This window comes from Colius striatus, chromosome 2 (genome assembly GCF_028858725.1).
Source record: "Colius striatus isolate bColStr4 chromosome 2, bColStr4.1.hap1, whole genome shotgun sequence".
NCBI lineage: Eukaryota > Metazoa > Chordata > Aves > Coliiformes > Coliidae > Colius > Colius striatus.
The window spans coordinates 22109693-22137386 of NC_084760.1; the positions used below are offsets into that span (position 1 = coordinate 22109693).

The following is a 27694-nucleotide window of genomic DNA, read 5'->3' on the forward strand; positions in this document are numbered from 1 at the left end:
GTAAACAACCCAGACAAATAATTTTCACTGTTTATTTTTTAAACATGATGCCACTTAATCAGGAAGCTCTCCTGATACTCAGGAAAAGCAGATTACAGGCACGTGCTTATACAGCAGCCACAATTAATGGTGCATCATGTTAGTAATGACTCTATGCTGGCAGACTGTCTTTCAGTTTCACCTATTTTAAAGACAGGTCACGAAAGCAATTAATTAATTAATTAATTATGGCATGCAAATCATGTTGAGACCCTCAGGTGAAATGCTAGATTATGTATTACAGAGGAGATAAAAAAAGAAAAAAAATAATTGCAGACTTGTCTTAAAGTATCAGCAGAATGTCTTAAAAAGAAGATGAGATTAATCTAGTTAATAAGTAACTATGTGCAGCTTTTCAAGCAGAAAACAAATTTAAATTTTTATGGACATCACCATATGGAGCAAGATTTCTGAAACAGTAGAGAAGCAATTAGATATACCCTGCTCAAACCTCCTGTGAAGCAAACTGAAATGAAGCAGATAAATAATCCTACAATTCTCCTAGAACCCAGTGGAGTGGATAGTGAATTGGAACTAAATAAGGTATTAAACAAAATTTAATTCCCGGATCAAGTGTAGCGCTTAAAAAAATAAAACAAGAGAGGAATTACAAGCAAAATTGCTACTAGTTGAAAGAGTTATAATTTCAGTAGAAATACTATACTTTAAAATGTATTTTAAAAATTATTTCTATTTTGAAACACTCTGAAAAACTTGCTAAAAGAAACCTGACAGTTCTTGCTCAAAGGTAGATTTTCCACAGATAGTGAGCCATTTGAGGGAGTGGCAGGTACAAGGACAAGAATAAAAATTACCAGAAACAAGTCAGAAAGATTTGGTTTTAATTTTCTTTCTTATTTCTTTCTGCCAGCTTTTTGTTAAGCTGATCTTCTAATCTCTATGCGAGATGAATTTTGAATATGATGTACGTGAAATTTTTTTAATGGTAACTATTACAACCTATATAGCTTAGTGATCCTGGTGACACTTTATTTTTTTGCATGATTTTAGCATCCATTTTCACTGATCTGAATACAGCTCCTCAACAAGTCAACAAGGTAAGTATTAATTCTTTATTTGCAGTTTGACACTACAAATATGTAAAATCACAAGAAAGATTGTTTGGTCTTTGCAATAGTCAGATACTCACAATGCTCCATCTTTGATATCTACTAGTCTTTCCACCTAAATGTAAAAGTTTAATGTTTAAAAGTTTATCTATAAAGTGTATTCATAATGTTTTTGTAAACTGAGGTCCTTGGCCATTCTACGGATGCATCTGGGGAGGAAAAGACACGTGGCTGGGCTGCACGACAGAGTCCACTGCCTCAGCCACACACAGGTAATGTCATCCTATGCTCATGGTCTGCTCCTCTCATTTTTCTCATCCTCACAAGGATAACGTGAAGCACTCATTCATAGAACCATATAATGGCAGGGGCTGGAAGGGACCTTTAGAGATCATCTAGTCCAACCCCTCTGCTAAAAACAGGTCTATGTAGACTAGCTTGAATAAAATTAGTAGTTATTCAAATACACGAGTTATCAGAGGAGGAGAGATCTTAGACGAGATTGAAGGGATCTCAGAGTGATCTAAGTGAACCTGCTTCTGCAGGGGGGTTGGACTAGATGATCTCTAAAGGTCCCTTCCAACACCTACCATTCTATGATCAGTGGATCAGTGTGAAAGTATCTGAACTCTTTATACTCAGTCAAGCTAGAGACCAACACGGCAAATTAATAGGGTTTTATTACTGGGTAGAAGAGAAACATGTTATCACAAATCTTCCACTGTACAACTTCCCATATGAGTACTGCATGTTGGTTCAGACCCCCCTCCACCTCCCTTTCTAGGTAGTGAGAATCGGAGATCTAATCAGGAAGCATGCTTAGCACCTGTGAGAAATGCAAATCTGCTGCTAGGGCAAGGGAGTTTCTCATGAAACATCACAGCAGCCACCTGAATTTAAGAATGGGGGAAGAAGAAAATCCCTCTGAGACACCTACTGCAGCTCTTGATTAGTTTATTTTCAGAGGTTTGATGCTTTATGACAGCGAGGCCCTTACAGCCACAAAGTATTCCTGTGCTGAACAGATATATACCTCACAGGTATACATGCTAGCAAACATGAAGGGTCGTGTGAAAATTCAGTTGTTTTGCCATTGAAAACAGAATGTGTCTAGTCATAAAGAACAAAAGGCAGAAACACCACTGACCAAACTACCCATGGACTTATATTAAGCAGTATTCTGTTGGAATATCTGTTCTTGAAAAACGTGCCAAGCATGCCAATAGCTTAATATATACCAGATGACTTGAGCTGCTTGAAATAAGGATGGAGATGAGAACCTGCAATACCTCTGTGGAGTAGAGGTGAACATTTATTCCAAGAACACTTCGGAAAATAACTGCTTTTTGATGCAAACTAGTGCCTTTCAAATAAACATTTGTTCTTACGAAGTACCTCTCTGATCTCAGGAAAGATCTTCCCTTGAGTAACCTGTGCACTGTAAATTCATGCCAACACGGCTTCCAATACCTGACTGCTCTGCATCCTGTGTGTGTATGCGCACCTAAAACCATACTTTCTGTAGCACAGTTTGTACACATGCATGTAGAGGGGATTGCACACACGTGATTGAAAAAGAAATATTTTATTATTTGCCTCTTTCCTTTAGATAAAACAATCACAGCAGCATTGTACTAAAGTGTGATTAAAGCGTGGAAAAAAACAGTATTCATTTCGGATGTAATAACAAGATGGCTTTTATCCCTTTTTCTTGCTTACTTAAAAATGCATATAAATTTTGCTGTTCTTCAGAGTCTTTCCTTGTAATTCTGAACCTGCTCTCAGATGTCAGTACACTTCATACTCGCTAGAAAGATGAGATGAGATGCAGCTCTCAGGAAGGAACTTTTCAAGCAGTTTATCATTTTTCGTCAACTATCACCAGTAGTTAGTAATTAAAAAGATACTCCAGTCTCTTATCAATCATAAAAAGTACGATATACACATTTCTAATTGGCAAGGGAACACTCTTTGCAATGAAATGTGAGTCAGGTATGCAACAGGTGGGACTTCCTTGTTTCTCACAGCTGCATGGAAGAATACTGTGAGAAGAATGTAATAGTAGAATATAAGCAGACAATGGCCAAGTGAACAACTCTCCTTCATATTTGGATAGGACTGAAAGACTTCCACTCTAAAGCAGACAAGCAATCTCATGCACAAGCAAAAATACACATAAGGTTGATGTAAAATATAAAGTTTTAAATCACTAGAAGCACCTGAGAGGGCTGACTTCAGCTTAAACTCTTGAAACCTTGTTCATTACCCCAGGACCAAGTATCCCAAACAGCATACCTCAAACAACATAAACTCATGAAGTTCAACAAGAACAAGTGCGGAGTCCTGCATCTGAGAAGGAACAACCCCATGCACCAGTACAAGCTGGGGGACAAACTGCTGAAGAGCAGCTCTGCAGGGAGACAGCTGGGAGTGCTGACTGATAATAAGCAAAACATGAGCCAGCAATGTGCCCCCCGTGGTCAAGAAGGCCAATGGCAGCCTGGGATGCATCAAGAAGAGTGTGGCCAGCATGTCAAGGGAGGTTCTGCTCCCCCTCTCCTCTGCCCTGGTGAGGCCTCATCTGGAGTCCTGCACCAGTTCTGGGCTCCTCAACTCAAGAGGGACAGGGAAGTGCTGGAGAGAGTCCAGCACAGGGCCACCAAGATGATCAGGGGACTGGAACATCTTTCACATGAGGAAAGGCTGCGGGAACTGGGGCTGTTTAGTCTGGAGAAGAGGAGATTGAGGGGTGATCTTATTAAGATTTACAAATATCTAAAGGGTGGGTATCATGAGGTTGAGACATTCTTTTTTCCTATTGTATCTAGCAACAGGACAAGGGGTAATGGGATGAAGCTGAAATACAAAAAGTTCCACTCAAACATAAGAAAAAACTATTTCACTGTTCAGGTGAGGGAGCCCTGGCACAGGCTGCCCAGAGGGGTTGTGGAGTCTCCTTCCTTGGAGGTCTTCAAGACCCGCCTGGACATGTTCCTGTGCGACCTGATCTAGGTGAACCTGCTTCTGCAGGGGGGTTGGACTAGATGATCTCTAAAGGTCCCTTCCAACCCCTACCATTCTATGATTCTGTGATTCTATGGACACATGTCTTCAGAAATCACTCTCAGCTAATATTCATGTTTACAGAGAAGGAGTCTATGTTCTAAAAGGAATTTGCAGGCAAGTCTTTCAAATCCTAGACCAATGCTTTTAATCATAAGACTTTTATATTCAGCAAAAATAAAAGGATAGAAATAGTAACTTTTTTTCCTTCAGGATGTAAACAGTCTTTGAATTGATATTAATGTATGAAACTAGAAAAGCATGTGAATCACTCCCAAAAAGCATTATAACTAGCTCTAGACGATATTAGCATAGAAATACATTTTTAACAGACAAATGTTATTTATGGCCTTGCAAATCATCCATGGCATAAGTAAAAAAAATTTAAAACTTACTAAAGTCTGCTACTTCTTTGTCATAAAAGACTAGGAAAAATTACAAGAAAAAAACAAGTAGCTTTTTGAATTCCTCCAAAATTACTTAAAATAACACTTAAGTGCATACATAAAGCTTTTAATATGTAAAGCACAAGCCATTTCATACATGTGGGAATAACATTGTTGCATCTATTTTTATCTGGGAAACTGAAAATATGAAGGGGAATGTGTGCGTGTCACACCGCTGTCCTGTGCAGGGACATGAGTCAGCCCATGGCTAATTATTTTTGTTACTGGAAACAGTCTAGTCACGCCAACATGATGCTCTGGGAAGAGGAAAACGCCCTACTCCTTATGAACCTCCTCGCTGCACTTTACCATGCCATGCAAACAGATCCTCAGAGACTAATGGTCTGGATTCACGGAGAGACGCTGAGCATCCCAAAGTCCCTCTGAAAGCAACCCCTGCAGCTACACAGATGCCGAAGCCTCACCTCGCCCTCCAGTCCTGCATTTAAAATTCTCTGCACCTTCTGTTTTGGCTGACTGTCATGTTGACTGATGAGATACACAAGCAGAAAGCTCAAACAGGCTTGGTCTGGGCTTGCAGAGTGTGTTTCTTCAAGCAAATTCCACCATTTAGAGAAAAGTGATTGTATAAAAAAAAATCTGATCTCCAGAGCAATTATGAATTAGTTACCCACAAGTGCTGACTGTAACACTACATCACCCAAGTACTTTAAGGTCAGATTTATTCTTAGCATCAGCTCTTTGAAGATGCAACACTGTCAGGCAGGGAGTCAAAATTTCATTATCATAATGGTCCCTTCTGGCATTAAAATCCATGGATTTCTTAGTCTTACCAACCTCTGCTGATTTTGCAGCTTGGAAAAGGCTGCAAAGTTTATCACGGAGGGCCCAAAAAACTGGTTAACAAGTTACAAGTTTTTAAAGGATGCAAATATTCATTACAGGTTCATGTTTACCCAGCTCTTTTTCAAAACAACTTCCCATAGAGTCATATCTGAAAAAGAAAGTCATGACAGGGCCCATGGAGAGGATATGTGAACACAGTATAAGACTGATTTATACAAAAAATCATATTCATTAAAATATCAGAAACATTACTAGTCCTGGGTGGGGGAGATCACGTCTGTCTGAATAAGCTCAGAAGTAAAGCCTTGCCACTGGGATTTTGAGGGGAGTGAACTTGGAGCATACGAAGTCTCACTGGATAAAGTGTTGAAGATTCATTCCTTTCAAAATCCCAGACACGAAGAACCCAAAAGCATGCTTGAAAATAATCAAGCAAGTAAAAAATGCAGACAAATGATTCTCTGAAACATTGGGGAGTATCTGGAAGCTCAAAAACAAATTAAACTTTTAATTTTGATATTTTCTTGGGTTTGTGGTTTTGAACAAACTTGAGAATGTCAGAAAATAGAAAGTATATTAACGTGAAAACCCTTCCCAGACAACCTGCTGACCTTCAAGAGCCAACCACGACTTTGAAATGAATTAGAATATCCCAAGTGAAATGCCATTCTCAGTTTTCATAATACATTACCTTAGTTAAATATGTTAATAATTACTATTAAAGATGTTTTGCATAGGTCATACTCAAGGTGTTCTGTCTTTCAACCTGTGTGGTGCAATACTCTCTGTAGCAAGCTGCTGACACAGCAAGCTTTTCAATAAAACTCCAGAGTGTGTGTGTACATTATTTATGTATATAAATATTATGTAACCTGTCTATACAGATAATATGAAAAGTTATTGCCATTGAATGCCACTTCTTTCCTCTTTTATACTTAAAGAGATTTCCCTATTGAGTTTATATATATTTTATAATCATAAGATTGACCAAGCACAGTGCTCTAAATCTTAACAGTTTCAGGTTAGAGATACAGATAAGCAATTTAAAAACAAAACCAGAATAAAGTAACACTTGTTACCTCCTTTGTAATTGCTATGGTCTTTATTTATAGCTGTTGAAAAATAGGCATGCTATGATGCAAAAATATAATTCAATGTATTTTACTGTACTCGGCACTACAGGATTTAGTCAATGGAAGACAGAAACTAAGGGGGGTAAAAAAAAGGTACTTCACTGTTTTTCATTTGTATTCTACAATGCTTCCCGCATTTCCAAAATTCTCCTCAGTAGAGAAATAACTTAAAGCCTGGTCAAAGCCATTTCTTGCATAATTTCCAAATAAGATAATATTTAGCATAATTATCAGTAACATCTCCACGGATAGAGCAGCAATGCCTCCAATAGAATCATAGAATCATAGAATGGTAGGGGTTGGAAAGGACTTTTAGAGATCATCTAGTCCAACCCCCCTGCAGAAGCAGGTTCACCTAGATCAGGTCACATAGGAACATGTCCAGGAGGGTCTTGAAGACCTCCAAGGAAGGAGACTCCACAACCCCTCTGGGCAGCCTGTGCCAGGGCTCCTTCACTCTCACGGTGAAATAGTTTTTTTCTTATGTTTGAGTGGAACTTTTTGTGTTCCAGCTTCATCCCATTACCCCTTGTCCTGTTACTAGCTACTATAGAAAAAAGGGATGTCTCAACCTCCTGATACCCACCATTTAGATATTTGTAAATCTTAATAAGATCACCCCTCAATCCAGAGAAGATCACCCTTCTCCAGACTAAACAGCCCCAGTTCCCGCAGCCTTTCCCCATATGAAAGATGTTCCAGTCCCCTGATCATCTTGATGGCCCTGCGCTGGACTCTCTCCAAGCACTTCCCTGTCCCTCTCGAGCTGAAGAGCCCAGAACTGGACACAGGACTCCAGATGAGGCCTCACCAGGGCAGAAGAGAGGGGGAGAAGAACCTCCCTCGACCTGCTGGCCACACTCTTCTTGATGCATTCCAGGATGCCATTGGCCTTCTTGGCCACCAGGGCACATTAGGGCACATATTACAATAGGTATCAACAAAAACGTTTTTGTACTTCTGCACCCTAGCAGAGATTTTTTACTTTGTGAGACACTGATCAGAGTCTGCCCCGATTTGGATCTACTGAGCAAGGAAAAATTACGTTTAAACCTATGTCCATGTATTGTTGCATGCATTGCAGCATGGATCGCCATACAAACAGGATGAAAACAAACCATATTTGAGTAAGTTCCATTTGGGTTTTTAAACCTAGAAACTGTATGTGAACGTCAGGGTGAGCTGAAATGCAGACAATAACATTATCGTTACTTCTTTAACAAGACATGGAGATTTCTGTATTTGGAATTAAAATGTAAACAATGTTTTGTTTCTCAGACAGTATAGTATTTTTACAACAGATAATGCTATCTAACTGTGCTGCTAGAATACTTCAGCCAATGTACTTTGCTGGAACCCACCCCCCGCCAAAATCTTCAAATCATAGAATCAAATACCTAGCTTTTTGTCCTAGCTTTTTGTGTTCTTTTTAAACTAATTACATTGTATCAAAAAAAGGTCTACCAGAGAACATCTTCTAATGCTGATTTCACATACAGTACTCAGCTTGTTAACTTTAATGCCTGCACTTAAGTACTGTATTTCAGAAATTTAATCTTTTCCCTTTTATAACTATGTGTATTTTTGCTATGCACAGTTCACAGAATGGAAGGGACCTTTAGAGATCATCTAGTCCAACCCCCTCGCTGAAGCAGGTCAGGTTGCATAGGAACCCGTCCAGCTGGGTCTTGAAGACCTCCAAGGAAGGAGACTCCACAACCCCTCTGGGCAGCCTGTGCCAGGGCTCCCTCACCCTCACAGTAAAATAGTTTTCTCTTATTTTAAGTGGAACTTTTTGTGTTCCAGCTTCATCTAAAAAGTTCACTATGTTAGACAGATGGGCTGTGAACTAGAGAGTAACACACTAAACTAAAATGCTTTCTTATTTTACTTTATATCTCAAGAGGGACTACTTTGTATAATTAAATGTAGTGAGTCATCTCCTCAGGGAGTATAAGCAATGTCTCTCCATGGAATATAGTAGATATGAATTTCTGATCCTTAGGATTTTTTAAAGCATTGCTAACAAAATTCAAAATAACTATGTCTATCTGAGTAAACACGATTTTCTATCAGCACAGTGTCGTATTTCTTCATGAAACTCTCTCTCAAGGTGGTCGGTTCATTGGTTTGTTTTAAATTAAGAATATGCAGCATTTAAAAAACAAAATCCATAAACTGTTTTGGACAGTTCTGCCATATTAATTACATTTCAGATGCCCAGTTCTTACTAATTTTCCTTTTGTTCTGCTAGCTCACATGCAAGCCTGCACGAAGAATTGCACGTGTGCTTTTATACATATTGGATATTTTGCAATCATTTCAAAAGCCTTACAGTACCAATTGAGAAACTTCTCTGGGGAATCTTCCTTGCATTGTATACAAGCTCAGTAAATGATCAGATCTGGACTGCACTGTGGCAGAAGACAATGAAGCATCTGTCGCCAGTACAAACTCTTAAGGTTTGCTAGCAGAGAACACGATCATTTTGGTTGAGTCCATTTATATGAAGTTAGAGAAAAAAACAGTTATTTGATAGGTATTTTATATTGGTGGACACTACTCTTGCTCTTTTACACATCAACATGACAAATTAGTCTCGCTATTCAATTTCTTTTTAAAGCCTATCTTTTATGACATTCCTATATGAATCCATTCCTTTGGGTTAGACTTCTGTGGGACCCGGACCTGTGTGTGCATGCTAGGATCACTAACGGAGAACTGAGTGATGGAACAGCCTTTGGGGAAGGGGAAACTTTCCACAAGTTTCAATGCCTTGCTTGAGTTTCAGATATTCAGTTATTCAACGTAGTTTTTATTTAGAATAAAAAACTTAGAGCAGTCTATTTGTACATCCTTTATTCTTTTTTTAATTTCCTCACAGTGGATGCAATCAACTGCAGATATGTGCTCATTTTGTACTGCAAGTGTATTGTGGCATGATTTAGGAGAAAGAGATTAATTCAATGTTTAAAACTAGATTCTTAATGATAGTCATTTCTCTAGGCATCAATTCTGCAAACATGTATGCATGCTAAGTTAATGGAACCTCTCGTGTACACCAATTATTTAAATCCACTCAGGATTAGGATTCTCATTTTTTCTGAAGAAGAAACAAAAAGGTATTACATTTTTCTCTCTGCCCTTCACTAAACACACAAAAAAATATTTTCAAGTTTTTTTTAGATGTAAGAAAGATGAGTAAGATGCAAATCTGGCAAATAAGACAGTCCTAGTCAGAAAACACACCTCCCCTAATATTTAATATTACATGTACAATTGACAATAAATACTAGAAATCTGCCAATGCTATTCAGTGATTTGACTAGCAATTCAAAAGCATTGCTGTATTTCTAACATTTTCTTACTAGGAAAGACAGAAGATGGGAAAAGAACGTAAACCCTCTACTGCAAACACTTGTGTCAATTGGCACCCTCCAAGGCACCCGTGTTTCTCTACTGACCTAAGAGGGAGCTCATATTCCCAGATCTCAATCCTGGAACTGCATTCAAGAAGGCCACCAACGGTACCTACAGCAGAGAGTAGATGATCACCTCTAGCTGAAGTACACAATAAAAGGAGAAAAGTTAGAGGAGAGATGGCTATCTGTGGAGAAGAGCTGGAGCAGGAGGCAAAGAGGGAGGGAAGGAAAGAGGAAAACTGTAACCAAAAATGTATAGGTTTCCTGTTGTACTGTAACTACTGTCACTTCAGGAGGTGAGAGCAGGAACGCCTGCATACTACACACACTACCAACAACTTTCATCCCTTACTTCCATCCATTTGATACCAATTCTTACAGAGTTACTTCTGATTGATCCACAACAGCATAGAGCTGACTCCAGATGAACTGAACATTGGTCCATCTGCATTTGTCTTAGGCTGTCTCCTCCCACATGACACTGTAATACTTAAGTAAACCAAAACTACCAGCATTTTCACTCTGGGCACAGGCTCCAGAGTGTTATGGTCCCTCAGGAGCTCTAAACAGCATTTAGTTGTTGCAGTGGTTTCTAACAGAATCATAGAATCATGGAACTGGAAAAGACCTTTCAGATCATCAAGTCAAACCACTAACCTCACACTGACAAGTCCAGCACTAAACTAAACCATATCCCTCAGCAGGAAGCCTTCCAGCAACTGAAAGGACTAACAGAGATCCCTGCTTCTCTGACATGCCTCCTTCCCAACTACAATGAACATTTTGTCTTCTCCTTCCTTTTTATTCCTCCAAAAAGCACTTGCGGTCCTGGCTTTGCAAGACTCTGACATTTACACGGAAAAACTTCTTGGGCTCTCACAAGCTCATTGCAAAGACACTTTTTAATTCCTATGAACTTCAAGTCAAAGTATGAAGCCTTTACTTGGGACAAAAATCCTACAAGAAGAGTACAATCCTGTGTCACAACACTTCAGATCTGGACTGCACTTCCACCATCAAAATTAACTTCTGCGTAAGAAATCAAATAATCTGACTAAATAGATCTCTAGCACAGGAGGCTTATTGTCACTCAATAAGCCTAGAATTCATGAACAAAATAGATTATATTACTGCAATCATAAAAATGCAATGCTGATTGCAAATCCATACAGTGATTTATCATACAGTGCGAAAACACAAAGAAGGTGATGGCAAATAAATAAACAAATAGAAGAATCAGTCATGATTCCCAGTTTCAACTCAAATCTTAGTTTTCTTATTTCAAAAGTATCTCCTTTGAGCAAAATCATCCAGGTTTTGTTTTACTTTCTGTTGACTCATAGCAGTATATACTACTGTTAAGAGCCAGATTCATTGATGGTTGATGTTTTTAGGCTCATCCTCAGCAAAGAAAGGTTACAGATCTCTATCTCTATTGTGCAGCCACATATATCTGCTTACTATTTAAAAGAAACCCACACCCTTGCCAGTGACTTTCAAAGGAATTACTGCATGCCTGTGCTAATCCACCAGTATGTAGTGCCAAGAAATTATCAGAACAGTGAATAGCTTCAGATATTATTGTGCTACCATGCTGGATGGAGACTTGGTTGCACTGACAGGCAGTATCCCTTTGGCATTTGAGGGAAATCAGATATGTTGGCTGACACTGTCACTTCTGTTTGCTGCCTCTGAAGTCTCTGATCAAGAGGTACAGCTCACTAGCAGTTAATTCTGTGCAGCTTAGAAACGGCTGTGCCTTGGTTGATATTTCTTGAGAAAGGTCCCACCAAGAATCAGCAGGGATTTGCTCTTCCTCTCTGACAGTTACTTCATTTCATCCTCATTACTATTTCTGGCATATTGAGCATCAAAAATCTAGCAGGAAAACACTAACTGCAATACTTTCTGTGGGCTGATGCCACTCAGATTCACCTGAATTAGAAGGTGATGTCTAGCACTTTACCTAGTGCTTAAGCCATAAAGGGAGTTTATTGAGCTGAAGTGCAGCCTGCCTGGCAAAGAGCACCTGCAGCTCCAGGAAACAGCATGAAAATCAGGCTGAGATGTTTTATCTGCCTTTTGAACTGACGGCACACCCTTTTGGCTTTCTGAATGCACAATCCTGTGCTACTGTTTGAGCCCAATTGCTAGTGGATGAAGCAGATATCAAAGTTTTCTTTTCATCTCTAAGAGATATGGTGCATAACTTCTCATATTATCCTATCTCCCAGCTTCATCTCTTACAGCAGGATCATTCGCAGAAGTGAAAAGGCCTGAGGAGATCTGGTGCTGCAGTTAGGAAAAACCCCTGGCTAAAAGGCGCACCACCAGCATATGCTGAAGGCAGCTTCACGACCACACGCCTCGCTAGGGTGAGCAGGGGTCACCATACACCCTGTTTTTCCCTCACATCTTACATCTGGGCAGTCAGTGCAAGCACTCCAGACCAAGAGACAGAACTGGTTAAGATAATCTGCTCTTAGCTAAGGTATGAGAACACCCTGTGCATGTCTGAAAGATACACCCTCTTTATCTGAAGATAAGAAAGGACTTTATGCTTTTACAAATATTTTTTAAAAGTAAGCACTACAAAGCTACAGTTATATACCAACATAAACTGTTTTGAAGAAGCACTGACATTCTTCAAAGTCAGTTTTCATGACTATAACACTAAATGCATAACTATAATTTTTCTTCTACCAACTAAAACCACACAGATGAGAAAACAAAAACCTGTTATCTTTCCCCTACTTGCTCTGAGTACCGTTTGCTAACGTATAATAGTCTGAGGCTTTTGGGTTTTAGTTGTATCCCTTTTTGAGTTGTGATTAATTTAACACTTGTGGCTCAGTATTCTCATCTATTTAAACTGCACACATGTTCTTTGATGGCTAAGGATGAAGGAGAGCACATAAATTATCAGTCTACTGTTTATATTAGAGCGGTGGTAAGTCTGAAAGATTAAGACACTAGTAAACAATGAGATACACAGACATACAGTGAAACATAACAATGTTTACAGCTTCAGAAAACAAATACCCAAGATACGGGAAAAGATGTCAAAGGCAAGGAAAGTAGGGATGGCCAGTTTGGTTGCTTCCACTTCTGTATTTGTAATGCAAAAACACTACCATAAATGCAACTAGCTTACTGATCAGTGGACTGTATACTGAAAAATTATTAACTTAGTCAATCAAGCAAACCATAGCCAGATCTTGCAATTGTTTATTTTGAATAGCTCTACTAAGGTGAGTCATTTTATGGATGTCTAGAGGTCCTACTATAAAGTAGCAAGCTCAGTGCCACTTACACCCCATTACTGTTGTGATGGCCATTGCTTCCATCCTCCCAAAGGTAAGTTACTGCAGGATTTTAAAGAGCAAAAGCCCTGTGAAGTCTCAGGCATGCTGACAGCGTTGCTGAAAACGTGGACTTTAACTTTTATTACATAGAATTGCAAACCTTTATTAGAAAATGGTTATAGACATATTTTATCAAGAGGCAAAAAGGAAAGGCATGATTGCACTGGTACCAGTGATAAGGTCTGCACTTTTAGAGGGGTAAATACTGAAGTGTACTTTGACTCCTCTATCACCTGTGCTGGAATACTTGCAGTCTTCCTCAGGGAAAATAACACAATGTTAAGCAAATGGTTCTGAAGTAATTACAAATGAAGTAGATGCTTGGACTCCGATCTGATATATGAGGAAACCTAATACATGTAACTCAGTGTCATTCAATCCCACTCCTTCCAAACAGGACTGTATCTCTCAGAACTCGTATCTCTCCTTGGATTTTTGTGCTTTTCATTTTGCTGCATGCCAGCAGCTCTCCACTTTCCATAGTTTCTATCATACTATATTACACAAATACTGCTGCAGTATTGTAGGTATCTCTATTCTAAGCTATGCCCATGTAAAATTCTGTCACAGATAGTGTAGTATTTTAGTTTCCAAATTCTGATACATAACAAACAAATGTAAAGTTTAAAATCACCCAAAATGCCCATCTCTCTGTGCATCATTGGCTATGTTGAAAACTTGTTAGAGATTAAAATCTACACTAAAACTGCAAGAGAACAATAAAAGGTTACGGAAGTATGAATGTGATGTGATTAATCCTATAGTTCCTCAGGCAAGACTGCTCCCTGGATGAAAAAAAATCCATAAAAACTCAGATCTCCTGAGGACGAATTCAGAAGAACAAAAATACCACTCTAACATTACCAGTTTTGGACAATCAAGAAAAGGAGAGGGATAAAACCCAAATAAATTCAGCTGGGCACTGAAAGAGGTATTTTGCTGGGAAAAATGATTTAAAATCAACTGGTTTGTATTGATAGCATATTTTGACCTATAATTGCTTCAGCATATTGTAGCACAAAGTTATTGTTAAATATAAGACAGAACATTTTAATCTACCGAATGTGCAAAAAGCACAAATGACTTTTTATTAGTACTTCTGTTTTGACTGGCAAAGATTTATGTCAATGAGAGAAAAAGTTTTAACGAAAAGCTACTGCTACAAAGCTTATGTGGATACTTACTTCTAATATATGCACGAATAGACAGACATTAATAAAGAAATATAGCTGCCTGTAAGATCTGGCCTTTAATTTTACCCATTCCATTTAAAATTCCATCACGGAGGTGTGATATTCTGATAATATATTAGCATAAGTGTGAAATAAAAATGGCAACACCTAATTGCATTAATACCAAATACAAGTATCAAAGATGTCAAAAGAGCCTTGCAAACCTTTGACCTTATAGAAACCTGTCAATAAAAAACCACCACAACTGATTAAAAATTATTTTCTCAGATTCCCATTCCTCAGCCTAACCATAGCCTCTCCTTGCTTTTCAGTTGTGGAACCTTCCCATCTAATAGGAGGGATACCAGGAAAAATTGTGTGGTTTATGTTTAGAGCAACTGCATATAAGAAACACATTTCACAGAATGTCCCAGGTTTTTCATATTGTAAAACTGCTTGCAGAGGTGTCCTATCGATGGCACTTCTCTCTGTCTTCACTACTGTAGCTGCTCTGGGACAACTCTTACACAGAGAGTAGGACAGCAGGGAGAGAAGGGGCCAGGCAAGTAAAATAGTGTGAAGACTCCAAAGGTAAATCCAGACAGATAGACTACCTGAAATAATTACCCGTTGTGAACAGGTAACAAATAATTGAGACTGGGTCACACAATTAATAGTACCAAGAGCAAGACACGTGTTCTCTTCCAATGCATGGCATGTGCCCTGCGTGATTAGAAATGCTGAGACATGACCTCACTCTCTCTAATAAATTGATCAAAAGCTAAAGATCATGTTTCACCTGGAAACCATACGTATGACTACCATATTAGTTCTCAACTAACAGGAAGTCATTTAACAGAAGGTGAGTGGAAGTGAATAATGAATGCATCCTTCATCGTAGCAGCTGAACCAATAAGCACCTGCTGAAAACCTTGTGGAGGAGCTTGCCTATACATCTTCAGCTGAGAATTGAGTCTTTCTACATGTTACTTTCAGTTTAAAAAACGTATCCACTGTTTATCAGACATGCTACAGACAAAAAACTTCTGAGGAGGATGACTATTGCATTTATCTGTTCTTTCTTCCTGAATTCAGCTGACTGCTCTTGCTTTTTATGAACAACAAAAAAAAAGCAGCCCTTCTCTCTCATCTGCTTGAACTGTTGCAATTTAATGAGCTAAGACAAGCATTGCCACAAGCACAACTCATCATCACTCCAGTCTGTTCAAATTATATTTAAATTAGTTGGAAAAAAGTATTGTTGAGAGAGTAAAAAAAGATTGCTTGCCACACCCATATTCTATAAGTTTCTTTCGGTACAGAAATATCACTCTTTATAGGCATGTAAAGACTTTGGTTTTCTTTCACACCAGACTGTGGTCAGTAATACACATTACTGTATTATACACACAACCAAATGAAATCAATAGTGAATAATCATTTCCTCTGTAATACACAACTTCTCACTCTTGCCTGAAATGAAACAAAACAAACAAAAAACCCAACCCCAAACTATAGGAAAATATTTTCATTTTTATATGATTGTAAAATGAGTCACCTGTTTTTTGTTTATTCAACTAGGTCCACTGTTCTAGAAGCAACACAGGTGGCAGATTTTGTATGTAACTCTCTCTCCCAAGAATTCTAAGGAAGTCCTTTTTTATTTACTGAGGATCTACCTATATTGAGTCCCGCAAGACTTAACAAGTTACACTCGTTTACAGTGTAACTTAATTCTTTCCCAAGGGTCCAAGTTTTGCAAACCTTTCTCATACTAAAAACCTCGATCACGAGTAATTGAGCAAAAACAACTGCCTTTTCTGATTTTCTGAGAAGATAACACATTAACCACCTCACTTTCTATTCCAGCTTCTACATAATTAACTTTTTAAAAAAGTCTTACAATTATCAGTGATTTTTTTGAACCCAGGCTTAAGCCTGATAGTCTATTTGAATAAAATAAACCCCATGAAAACTATTGCATATTTATCGAATAGAGTGCAACTTCACATATTCCATCAGAAAATCCCCAAAGTATGGGTGAGAAGACTCGGTGTTCAGCTTGTGCTGCAAACCAGCAATCCTTGGGTTTTCTGAGTTCTTTAAAAATCAGGTTTGAATTCCAGGAAGACACGATCCTTACTTGGCTATCAATCTAAAAGACTGAGAGATATGCATTCTGTCTAAAACTGTAGGAATGTCTCAGTGGTGGAGTATGGAATCCAGTTAATGAAGTGAGAGACAAGCACACTGCCAGAAGGACCCTTTGGTGCTTTGTCTTGTCCTTTCCCTGTTGCCTCACTCTGTCAATCACATCTGAGAAGATAGTACGAGCTGTTTCTTGCACACATGTATAAGCCTCATAACTGACGTTTTTGAGGCAACTCTTACCAGAAGTCATATAGGGAGAGGACACTTCATTATTGAATCCTCTGTGCTATTTTATAGAAAGAGAAAGAAGTTTCACATTAACCTGACACAGATGAGTAATCATCTTGATATCATTTCCCAGATGAATAACCTTCTCAAGAAAAACTGCTAAACATGATCAGCTGCGGTTCAGACAGCCCAGCCAGGATGAGTCAGGCCATAGGAACACCCCAAGCTTCAGAGAAGCCAGCCACTTGCCAATGATTAAAGATAGAAGTCTCCAAACACAGGAGAAATAAGGCTACTGGCTTGTTTGCAAAAGTCCATCCATCATTAAGGTCAGATAGACCTTGCAGTGGTTTTTCCCCATATGGTTGCATCAACATCTGAAAAACTCTCGTGTCTCCCTAGATGACATAGTCACGCTAAACAGCCTATTTCTATGAACAAGAGTTACGTTGACAGAGGAGGGTGGTTGGCAAACTGTATCATTTGGAGACGAGGTCTAGTAACACCAACAGCAAATCAATTTTGTTGACATGTTAGGTTTGACTTAAGGTGCTCTGCTAACATCACACCTATCCCGCAGAAGGGCTTTTGTACAGACTGCAATGTAATGCCATCCTATGTAGCGTACAGTTCTCCTGCTATAATACAAGTTCAGAAACACTAATTCATTTCCTCAAAATGGTTAGCTCGTTTTTTTCCTAGGATTTAATAATATTGATGCTTTTCAGTAAGAAAAACTCCCATTATTATACTGTCCACACCTACCACAAAGGTCATGTGCATAATTTCTATGCAGGTTATACATTTAAGAAACACGTACATGGTCAAGATTTTCTTATGACACTTTTTCATAGTCACTGTTTTTAGTCTAGTGCAGCATAGCCTTACAAATTATTTCCCTCTTTAGTCAGAAAAAATCACTGCCAGCAAGGAAGTTGCTTAATGTTGTTTACAACGTGTCTTCTTAAGGTCAAAATTAACATATGTAATGATCATCTTAATACTGTGATGCATCAAGCATGAAGGAGGTCAAGATTAAGTCCACCAATAATGTCATCTTATCCTTGTATATCTCCAAATATTCAAAAAAATCTAGGTTTCAGCTGTCTCAAGTCTCCTTCATTAATTTTTGGGCTGGTATATACATCCAAATATGTATCTAATGGGTTACTTCATGGGATGAATGAGTGCAGAAACATTCTCCACTTTGCCCTTTGTAGGAGACAGTTTCCTGCTGCACCAAGTATTCAGGTAGCCAAGGAAATCAGTGCCTGAACTCAAGCCCTCACATTTAGTGCTTAAAAGTTAAGCGGTATGAACATACCCACCTCCAACATTCTATTTTCTCACAGAGTTCTGCTGAAATACCCATAAATTTTGCTTAGAGCTGTATTGGTTTACTGTGATTTGCTGAAGAACTTGATTATTTTTTACAAGTTTCTGTTTTTCATGTGCAACTTTTTCCTATTTCCTTTGAATAATCTCATAAGACTACACATCTTCACTACTATATAACAAAGAACTCTGTTTAATATATTTTTATAAGTGCCTTAGGAGAAGTAGGTTAGCCTGTTTACAAAGTGTTTGCCTGCTGCAAGTATGTTTTAAATACCTTACTTAAAAATCATTTAAACTCTTCTATGCCTCTGCAGACAGAAAAGGCTGAACAACACTATGTCTTTAAATTTTAATTACTGCTTCCTGAAGCAACCAACCCATATCATCACTGTATCAAAAGTGTTACACTTGCTGCTGTTGAGGTTATGCTGATCAACTAAACAAACCTTCCAGCTGTCATGTTTGACAGTGTTACATACGTAACATCCTCTTTCTAAAGTGGAAGCACCACAAGCACATCAGAAAGCTGCGCACTCAACCTTTTTCCAAAGAAGGGTAACAATCACACCTAACTTTTCTCCACAGCTGCATTCAAATGAGGCATACTCCTCGAAAAAGTGGTTTACAAAGCAGCACAATCAGCTAATAGAGCAGTCAGAAAGGGCCTGGACTTCATGCAGTCAGCCAACAATACAGAAAAGCAGAGCAACTAATGGGAAACAGCCTTTTTTATGGTATTTCAAGACCTTGTGGCAAAACCGAACTAGTCTTGGCAACAGAGCTAACAGTGTTTTTGTAATTTCCCTTACAGTGGATACCCTCATAGCTGGGACTATAGGTAGTATTAACTGCAGTTGGAAATGATCTGGGAGTATCTTGGTCAAGCCAGTACAGGCTGGGGGTCAAACTGCTGAAGAGCAGCTCTGCAGGGAGAGACCTGGGAATCCTGATTGATAATAAACTAAATATGAGCCAGCAATATGCCCTCGTGGCCAAGAAGGCCAATGACATCCTGGGATGTATCAATAAGAGTGTGGCCAGCAGGTCGAGGGAGGTTCTTCTCCTCCTCTCCTCTGCCCTGGTGAGGCCTCATCTGGAGTCCTGTGTCCAGTTCTGGGCTCCTCAGCTCGAGAGGGACAGGGAAGTGCTTGGAGAGAGTCCAGCGCAGGGCCACCAAGATGATCAAGGGTATAGAACACCTTTCATATGAGGAAAGGCTGCGGGAAGTGGGGCTGTAGTCTGGAGAAGAGGAGATTGAGGGGTGATCTTATTAACATTTATAAATATCTAAAGGGTGAGTGTCAGGAGGTTGGGACATTCCTCTTTTCTATAGTAGATAGTAACAGGACAAGGGGTAATGGGATGAAGCTGGAACACAAAAAGTTCCACTTAAACATAAGAAAAAACTATTTCACCGTGAGGGTGATGGAGCCCTGGCACAGGCTGCCCAGAGGGGTTGTGGAGTCTCCTTCCTTGGAGGTCTTCAAGACCCTCCTGGACATGTTCCTATGTGACCTGATCTAGGTGACCCTGCTTCTGCAGGGGGATTGGACTAGATGATCTCTAAAGGTCCCTTCCAACCCCTACCATTCTATGATTCTATGAAGTCATGGTCAAGACTCACTACATTCTAAAGCAGAAAACACTAAATCTTACTCTGAAAGGGACAAAGAGAAGTAATTAATTCTCCTCCCTGAGAATACAGTCATTCTAGACTGTAAACTGCAGGTTAAAAGACCTAGTGATAACTCTATTATGGCAACAAATTATATGCTTTATCTAAATAGAGGAGAGACATCCTAGAAAGACATTGTCCTTCCCTTCCCCGCCCTTTTCAGTATATTTCTATTACATACGATTACATGCACATTTCAGACACTGAAGTGTAGCTACTGATGTGCTAGAGCCTGTCCTACCAATATAAAGCCTGTAGAGTGACAAAGAACCCAATTTATTTCACAGAGAAGAAAGTGGAGCATGGCATACTTGCTAGCAATACTTCTGAAACCCTGTCACATCTGTTTAAAGAGTTAACATGGCTCCAGATCAAATATCTGCATGCTAATACACTTTTCTGGTGTTTTTGAAAAACTGATACTGGAAAGTAAAAGGTGGTTTGTACACACCGTCACTGAGGTGTAAGATAGGTGTGTTTCAGGAAACTCAAGACCTAAGTGCCCCTAAGTGGAGACAAGGACATTTGAAGTGTCCAAATTTCTTACAAATTAGTCATTAGTCAGAAATGAAGGCAAAATACCCAACTAAAATCTATTTCCTTGTTGCCTACACCTTTTTTTTTTCCATCTGATCTCTGTTTAATACTTTCTGACTGATTTCTGGAAGGTCAGCTGGCATGCAAAATCACAAAACCTGAGACTCTCAAGGTACACGAGTAAGATGTACATCAAAGTGTTATTTTCCACTGCAAGTTCCCACTGATAGAATAGAGAAACCTTAGGATATATCCTGAAGTCAAGATAGAATAGTCTCACTGGAAGTATATTCAACTGAGGTCAAACAAAAGGTGTGCTGATTATCTACAAATTTGTCGTGGATTGGTCAGCATTGCAGTAGTACGGTAATTATGATTCATTAATCCCTCCAATTAATCCCTGATCCCTTGTAAATAAGGTTAATAACATTGTTGCATGTGACATCAAGGGATCAATCTCTAGCCTGGGAAAATCTTTCTGGTTGAATTGTTAGCAGTCAGACTGTTTTTTCCTGCCAGAAGGAAAAAAAAAGAAAACTCTAGTAAAACACTAATTAGATTATTACTGTCACTTGTTTTTTTTAAATAATGGTTTTTTATTATTACCTTTCTTGCATCTCGTATCATCTTCCGAATAGTTTCCTTTATGGTATAAGGCTGTGCTCGTGGTGGATGAAAAAGTAGGTCAATATTTGTGCCACCAGAAATTCCAGGCATCAAGTAGGGCCAACCTAAGTCAAGATTTGGAGCTTCCACATCTGATTCAATGGGCCAGTAGGTTCCCGAGGAAGAAGTGTCATCAATGGTGTGGTTGGAGGAATAAATTGTGTTTTGGGGAAATTTGTGAACATTGTTCAAAATATAATCAATTTCTGCATCCGCTAGGAACTCTGAGCACCTCTCTTTGGAAAGAAATTCTTTGTAGGCTTCTAAACCTCCTTCAATTAGAGCATCAATAGCTACGCGGTACCATTCCTTGTAATGAGGTTCAATATAGTTGTCTGATCTGCATTCATCATGTAAGGATGACAGCAGAGATGAAGTTTCCATTTTCATATATATTTTGTATAAAGTCTCCTAAGCTTCCATTCATGAGTCGACAAACATGTATCTGTAAAGAGAGAAAAGCATGAAAGGAATCAGAATACTTCTAGAGATCTATGACAGGCATACAGATTTTATTCAAAATATGTTTCTAGTAATGTTGCTGTAAGTTTCTCTAGCACCTTCCAAGAATCTAATAATGTTTTGAAAAGGCCCAGGGATTAATACCACCAAATGAATATTGATGAGCTACATAAAGAGTTCCTTTTACGTAAGGCAAATTTAAACACATAATTAAGTAACTTGATGAAGTTCTCACATTAAAAGCTACAGCAGAGCTCATAATACACTCAAGATCTGTACCAGTAACACCAATACATATCCAATACACATTTTAATATGCTGCCTTAGGTTGTGTTTCAAAACTCTGTGACAACTGACTGTGTGGTCTCTAGAGAAACGCTCCAGAACCAATTATATTTCCTACTTTTGGATGCATTAATCTTTGTCTGCAACGCATTTCTTTTCTCTGGCTTCTTTGAAACTACAGTCCTGATCCTTCTCCTTATCTGTTCTCCCATGTTGATCTAATCCATGCTCCCAAGCAGGACCAGCCTACCTCATTTCAGTGAGTTATAAGGAACTCCAGAAAGATTTCTCCTCCCACATCTGGGATCAAACTCTGAATCAGCAATCTGATGTCTAGTTTCCACCCTTCTCATTCCTTCTGCCAAAAGGAGCGGCTGCTTTAATCTTCTCTTTTTCTTTTTTTCCCCAAAACATTAATAGTAAGTTGTTCACTGCTGATGATTTATAAATTCATTCTTACTATCTTTTTATTTCATTTAACAAGAGCTGAGAGTTGGTTCCTAGTATGACAATGTGTGAAGGTAGAGAGAGGACAAAGGGACAGCATTTCTTCCTTCATGTTTCTGCAAACCTAAGGGACTCCAGCAACTTCACTGTTCGCCTAAAAACTAAACTGCAATGAATTTCTGCACTGGGCAGGTAAGCTACAAATATCCAAAAAAGAGTGGTTGGGGGCAGGGTGAGCAACAACGAGAGTAGCATGAGCATGGCCATGTAACATGGAAAGATTATATGTTAGCAGTGTTTCAGGGCTAGGGCATGCAGCTTAAGAGGAGGACAGCAGAAGTAGGAAGGAAATTCAACAAACACGAAATAGTTATAAAAAGCATATAAAAATTGTAGACTGAAAGTTAACACTGGGTTTTCTACAAGCTTCTGTAATTATAATATTACAGCTCAACAACAGCAAGGAATAGTTGTATGGAGTTCTGATTTCACTTACTGGCATATAAACACAACACAATTCTCTCTTCACATTAAGACCCATCAGATATTCTTTGCAAACAGTGCATCTGCTTTCCACTGTCTAGTGGGAACAGTTTAAATCTTCTTAAAAGGAAATGTAAATTAGCTACATTAACCTAAAGGAATGAAAATCAAAATCTCCATACACTACTGATACTCCAAAGTCCAATTAAACGTTCAATTAAACCAAGATTTTGGAGGAACTTGGGAAGTCTGAGGTTAAAAAAAAAAGACCCAAGAAGGAGAAATCCAGATCTGAGGCTGGCATCAGCATGTCAGATGAAATAATTCCATGTGAATCTTGTCTCTCAGCCAAGTAGCAAGGCAGATCTTCTCAGATAGGATTGCTTTCGAGCCTGGGGCAAAGGAGTGTTTCTGGCTGCTTCAAGTAAGTCCTTTGTGGTGAACTGGAAAGCATCAAGTGAAAAGGATCTGACTGCTCTCCCCAGATCCAGATTTACATGTATTCTTGTGCAGATATTCAGGATTTCATTCTACACTGCTCTCACTACCAGAAATAAAACGTTAGGAAAGAGGAGTGACACCATTTCTCTTTGCCCAGATGCAGATAAAACCTGTGGTGTAAGGCAATGGAGAACCGAGAACGTGGTACAGATGAGACAGACCAATGCAAAGGTCAAACTCTTACAATGTTGTAAAATCAAAACTTTTGCATCAGCATCCCAGGGCAGCCAATCATCTGGAACAGGTTTTCAAGACATTTTAGTTGAATAACGAAAAACTAGCAAGAGTACAAAACGTGGAGTTACTCGGACAAGTTGTTCTCAGGAGTCTGAATACTAATACTGGTGACTTCACTGAGAAACCAATACATGCCTCTTGTGGGGCCATCCAGGACAAGTAACTCTAAATAGTGTATTCAACCATGCAGTTTTATTATGATATTTAAGACCAAATTCAATTTTACAAAGGCAAATTAAAGACACTTCTAAACTTCTCAGTACTTTGGAATGGATATACTTCTACAATAGGAATTTTCCCACTGATGTCATACATATAGTTGAGAAAGACATGTGTTTCTTTCAAAATTGTCTAAAATCTTTTTTTCTTCACCCTTGAAAATAATATAAGGAAACAGGACTATACTTACACGTGAAGTTGTGCAATGCAAAATATTGAATGCTATGAACAAATAAATGGAAAAAAATCGATTGCATGTGTCTGCTGCCTCCCTTGTGGTTTTTTGGTTTTATTTGCTTATTTTGATTTTTTTTTTGTAATAATATAGTATATTATTTGACTTTTCATTGAAAACAATGTACTAATTAATTCTGGCATAGGTCAAATGCAGGAACTCATGCTCAGACTTCTGCTGAAATAGGGTATAACTACACCACAATCTTGGAAAGGTGAGACTCCTAGTGCAGCACCTTCCAAACAAGAATATTTTAAAGTGAACCTCTTTGATGTTGATCTTTGATTTACAAGTGCTGCTTATAAAAGAAGCTTAAATGTAAAATCTGCCAGTATGGAAATAAATCACGGAATAGATGAGACAAATGGGAAAAATTCTAATTCTGGTTTTTGGAATTCAAGACATGAGCACTTGATACATTCATGAGAAGAAACAAAAGAAAACTCCCAAATTAAAATGATGGCTTCAGGTACATTTGACAGAAGCTCTAGATGTCTTGACAGAGTTATTTTCCTCCTTAGAGGGTAGCTATTTTGTAAGAAACATATCTATGAGATCAATATAATTTTGGATAGAGAGGCAAAGATTTAGACAAAAATCTAAAATAAGCTTTCAGCTCTTTTCCTCATTTGTATATAATGATTTCTGAATAATCAACTTGATTCTTCAAACATTCTCCTCAGGTCAACAATGCTATTAGCAAGGTTGTGCCCATTTCTAAAGGCTTCCAGAGTCTTAATCAGACTTAATATACATGATTATAAATTTTAACAGCACCAGGAAACCTGTTCTTCATCCTCTCAGAAATAGCCTTGGCTGTCAATACCAGTCCAGCGTATCAGTCCTCTCTTCTGCTTTGGATCTATAACTTAAAACTTTTTTATTAAGTGCCAATAATGGGCTTGAATTGAATTTAAAATTCAGTGCCACCTCTAAAACCCAGTCTTTTGCTGAAGAACACAAGTTCTGAATCCTGATGTGGTGGTCATCTTGCCCTTCCATTAACAACATGCTCAGATCTTTCCAGTGACGTTATCAGGAACTTAGCAAGAAGAGAGTTTCTTCTTTGAAAGAGAAGTAGGTGTGCCTTTTTGCAGAAAGACACAGAGAATATCCCAGCTTCCACAAAAGCAGCAGACGACAAATGCCCACTGAAGAAAATGATGCAACATTCTGCTGTGGTTCCAGGAGCACGGTCCTCCAGGCCAGTGGTAAAGACAAGCAACTTCCCTGCCTTTCTAATAGGATTTGAAAAAGTTCCTATTCAGCAACTTTGTGGAGCAGTTCTAACCTCTGGCTCAAATAGACAGTCTTTGGCAAGGCCCTGGCCATGGATGGTGCTCTCCTCCTTAAGGGTGTCCTTATCGCTTTTCCAAAGGAAATGTGATTGCTTTGACAGCTTCTGCATAAAGTTTCAGTGAAAGAAAATGAAAGAAACCACGGGAATATCTTGCCAAAGGCTCCTCTCTTTGATACTGTTTTTACAAACTCACAGAATTGCAGAATCTTAAGGGTCGGAAGGAACCTCGAAAGATCATCTAGTCCAACAACACTGCCAGAGCAGGACCAACTATAGCAGGTCACACAGGAACTCGTTCAGGTAGGTTTTGCTATTTGGGGCACCCACCTGAGCACCTCTGACCCGTGCCTCTGCTGAGGAGCCTCTCCACTGCTTAAGGGCCTGGTATGACAGGACAGGCATTTTACGACAGCTGCCTTCCACCACCCCTTGTATTAAGGAATTGTATCACAAATAAATAATAATTACCTACGGTAAGTACTGATTGGCAATTATTTAATTATTAAAGAAATTACAGTGTTTTCCGTAGACACAAAGGGCATCAAACTCCAGTGAAAAACAACACCGCGAGCGCTCCTGCTGCTTCCTTCCTTCTTTCTTTTTAAATTTTAAACCAGAAAGTTAACTTTTCGGGCAGAAGGGAGGAGGCAGCCGGCCCGCTCCTCCGCGCGCCCCGCCACGTGCTCGGCCTCGAGGCCACCGCGCGCGGGTCGCCCGCGGCCGGGCCCACTCGCCCCGCGGCACCCGTGTCCCGCGCACGGCGGCGGCGGCGCCGCGAGGCAGCGCGGCGTGCGGGTCCGAGCCCCCGCCCGGCCCTGCCGACGCCCACCTCGGCCCGCCCCGCTCCTTTCCTTCCCCTCCTCTCCGCTCGGCGTCCGCTTCCCTCAGGTGCCCGTGTCCGGAGCCGCCGCCTCCATTTCGCGATCCCCGCGCCGCCGCTTCAAACGCCCCGCGGCTCCGCAGCCAGCGCGCCGTTGGCGGGGCGGCCGCCCTGCCCCCCCAGCCGTCCCGTGGGAGGCTGAAGCAAGCCCCACTGACCGTGCCGGTGCCCCGCGATGGTGGTCCTACCTCCGGAGTTGGCGGTGCGGCTCGTCCCAGCTGCTGCGATCGCGACGGCGGCGAGTCAAGGCGGCGGCGCAAGGCTCATCGCAGGTACTTCCCGTCGCTCTCAGCCGCGGTGGGTGTGGAAACCAGCTACAACATGTCAGGACGGTGTCGCACCAAACCCGCCGCCGCGGGAGCGGGGCGAGGACTTGTCTGAACTGGGGAAGCCCGGCCCTCCCGCGGAGCGAAGGGCAGCGCCTTCCCTGGGGCGCGCCGGCATCCCCCCGCCCTATCCCGGCCCGCCCTGCCCCGTGCCCTTCCCTCCCCACTCCTCCCTGCGCGCTGGGTCGGGCTGCGCTCCCGTGGAGCAGGGGCTGGCCCGAGCCGCGGACGTCGGCGGCCCCGCGGGGGGCTCCTGCAAGGGCATGTGCGTGTGTGGGACACAAAGCTTTTGTTGGCTGGAAGAAAGAGTAAACCCCTCTGCCTCGAGTCACAGTTTCCCGGTTAACAGCAGGGGAGCGACTCATGCATGGCAGTGATGCCAGGTTAAAACCTTTAAATTGGCTGATGCGGATGAGCCCCTTTTCTGTAGCTCAGTTACTTTAAAATGCTCTTTTTTTCCTCGTGATATCTCAGGTTAGAGGGATGGGCCCTAAGGCAGTGCCCCGCCATCCAGGCTGTGGTGCTGGCTGGGCATTCCTGCAGCCGGCATCATCCTCCTGTCCAGTGGACAAGCTGGAACTCCAAAGTGGCAGTCCTGCGTTTGAAAGCCTGCTCTGAGAGGCTCTTCCAAAACACACTCATCTTCTCAGTAGGATCTTGCAACTGCCACACACAGGAGGCTTAAGTACACCGAGTTTTCTTTGTCATTTTAAATTAACAGCAATCAATGGAAAACTTTTTATAGCCTTTGCTCATATCACACTCTGTGGTGCATAACTGCAGGAAGCTTTTTGATTAGCTATTTAAGACAAGGCAGTGTAACCCTGACAGTTATGCTTTATCACTAACAGTTCATCTAGTCTGGCTTTAAGCACAAAATTTTTCCGAACCTGCCCAGTAGTAAGGATAGCATATCTCCTACTTCCGAAGTTAAGCACGGTTTTACTGTGACTTTTTTGATGACAGTTCGTTGAGGGAAAACTAAAAAAGTAAGACTGTGCAATATCTACACAAGAGTATAAGTATGTATAAGTCTGGTGGCCACCAGGTAGTGACTTTTTCTGTACAGTTAAATCTTCTTGTACATTCCATTATCTGAAATAGTTGGCATCAATATACTCATGAAGAGCCCTTTACAGGCATAGGATCACCTGGATTAAATTAAGAGTTTCTTCTCACACGCAAAAAGGGTTTTCCCTGGTTTTGA

The 27694-nt window shown here is 40.1% G+C and overlaps 1 protein-coding gene across 1 annotated transcript in view; it reads right to left on the minus strand.

Moving 5' to 3' along the window:
* FAM83B (family with sequence similarity 83 member B) overlaps positions 1-26503 on the minus strand; it is a 51939-nt gene extending 25436 nt beyond the window's left edge. The window contains exons 1-2 of the mRNA XM_061989831.1: positions 26350-26503; positions 21053-21557 (exon numbers count right to left, since the gene is read on the minus strand). Coding sequence (XP_061845815.1) covers positions 21053-21502 — 450 coding nt within the window. The 5' untranslated portion in view covers positions 21503-21557; positions 26350-26503. The remainder of the gene's footprint in view (positions 1-21052; positions 21558-26349) is intronic.
* Between the last annotated feature and the right edge of the window lie 1191 nt (positions 26504-27694).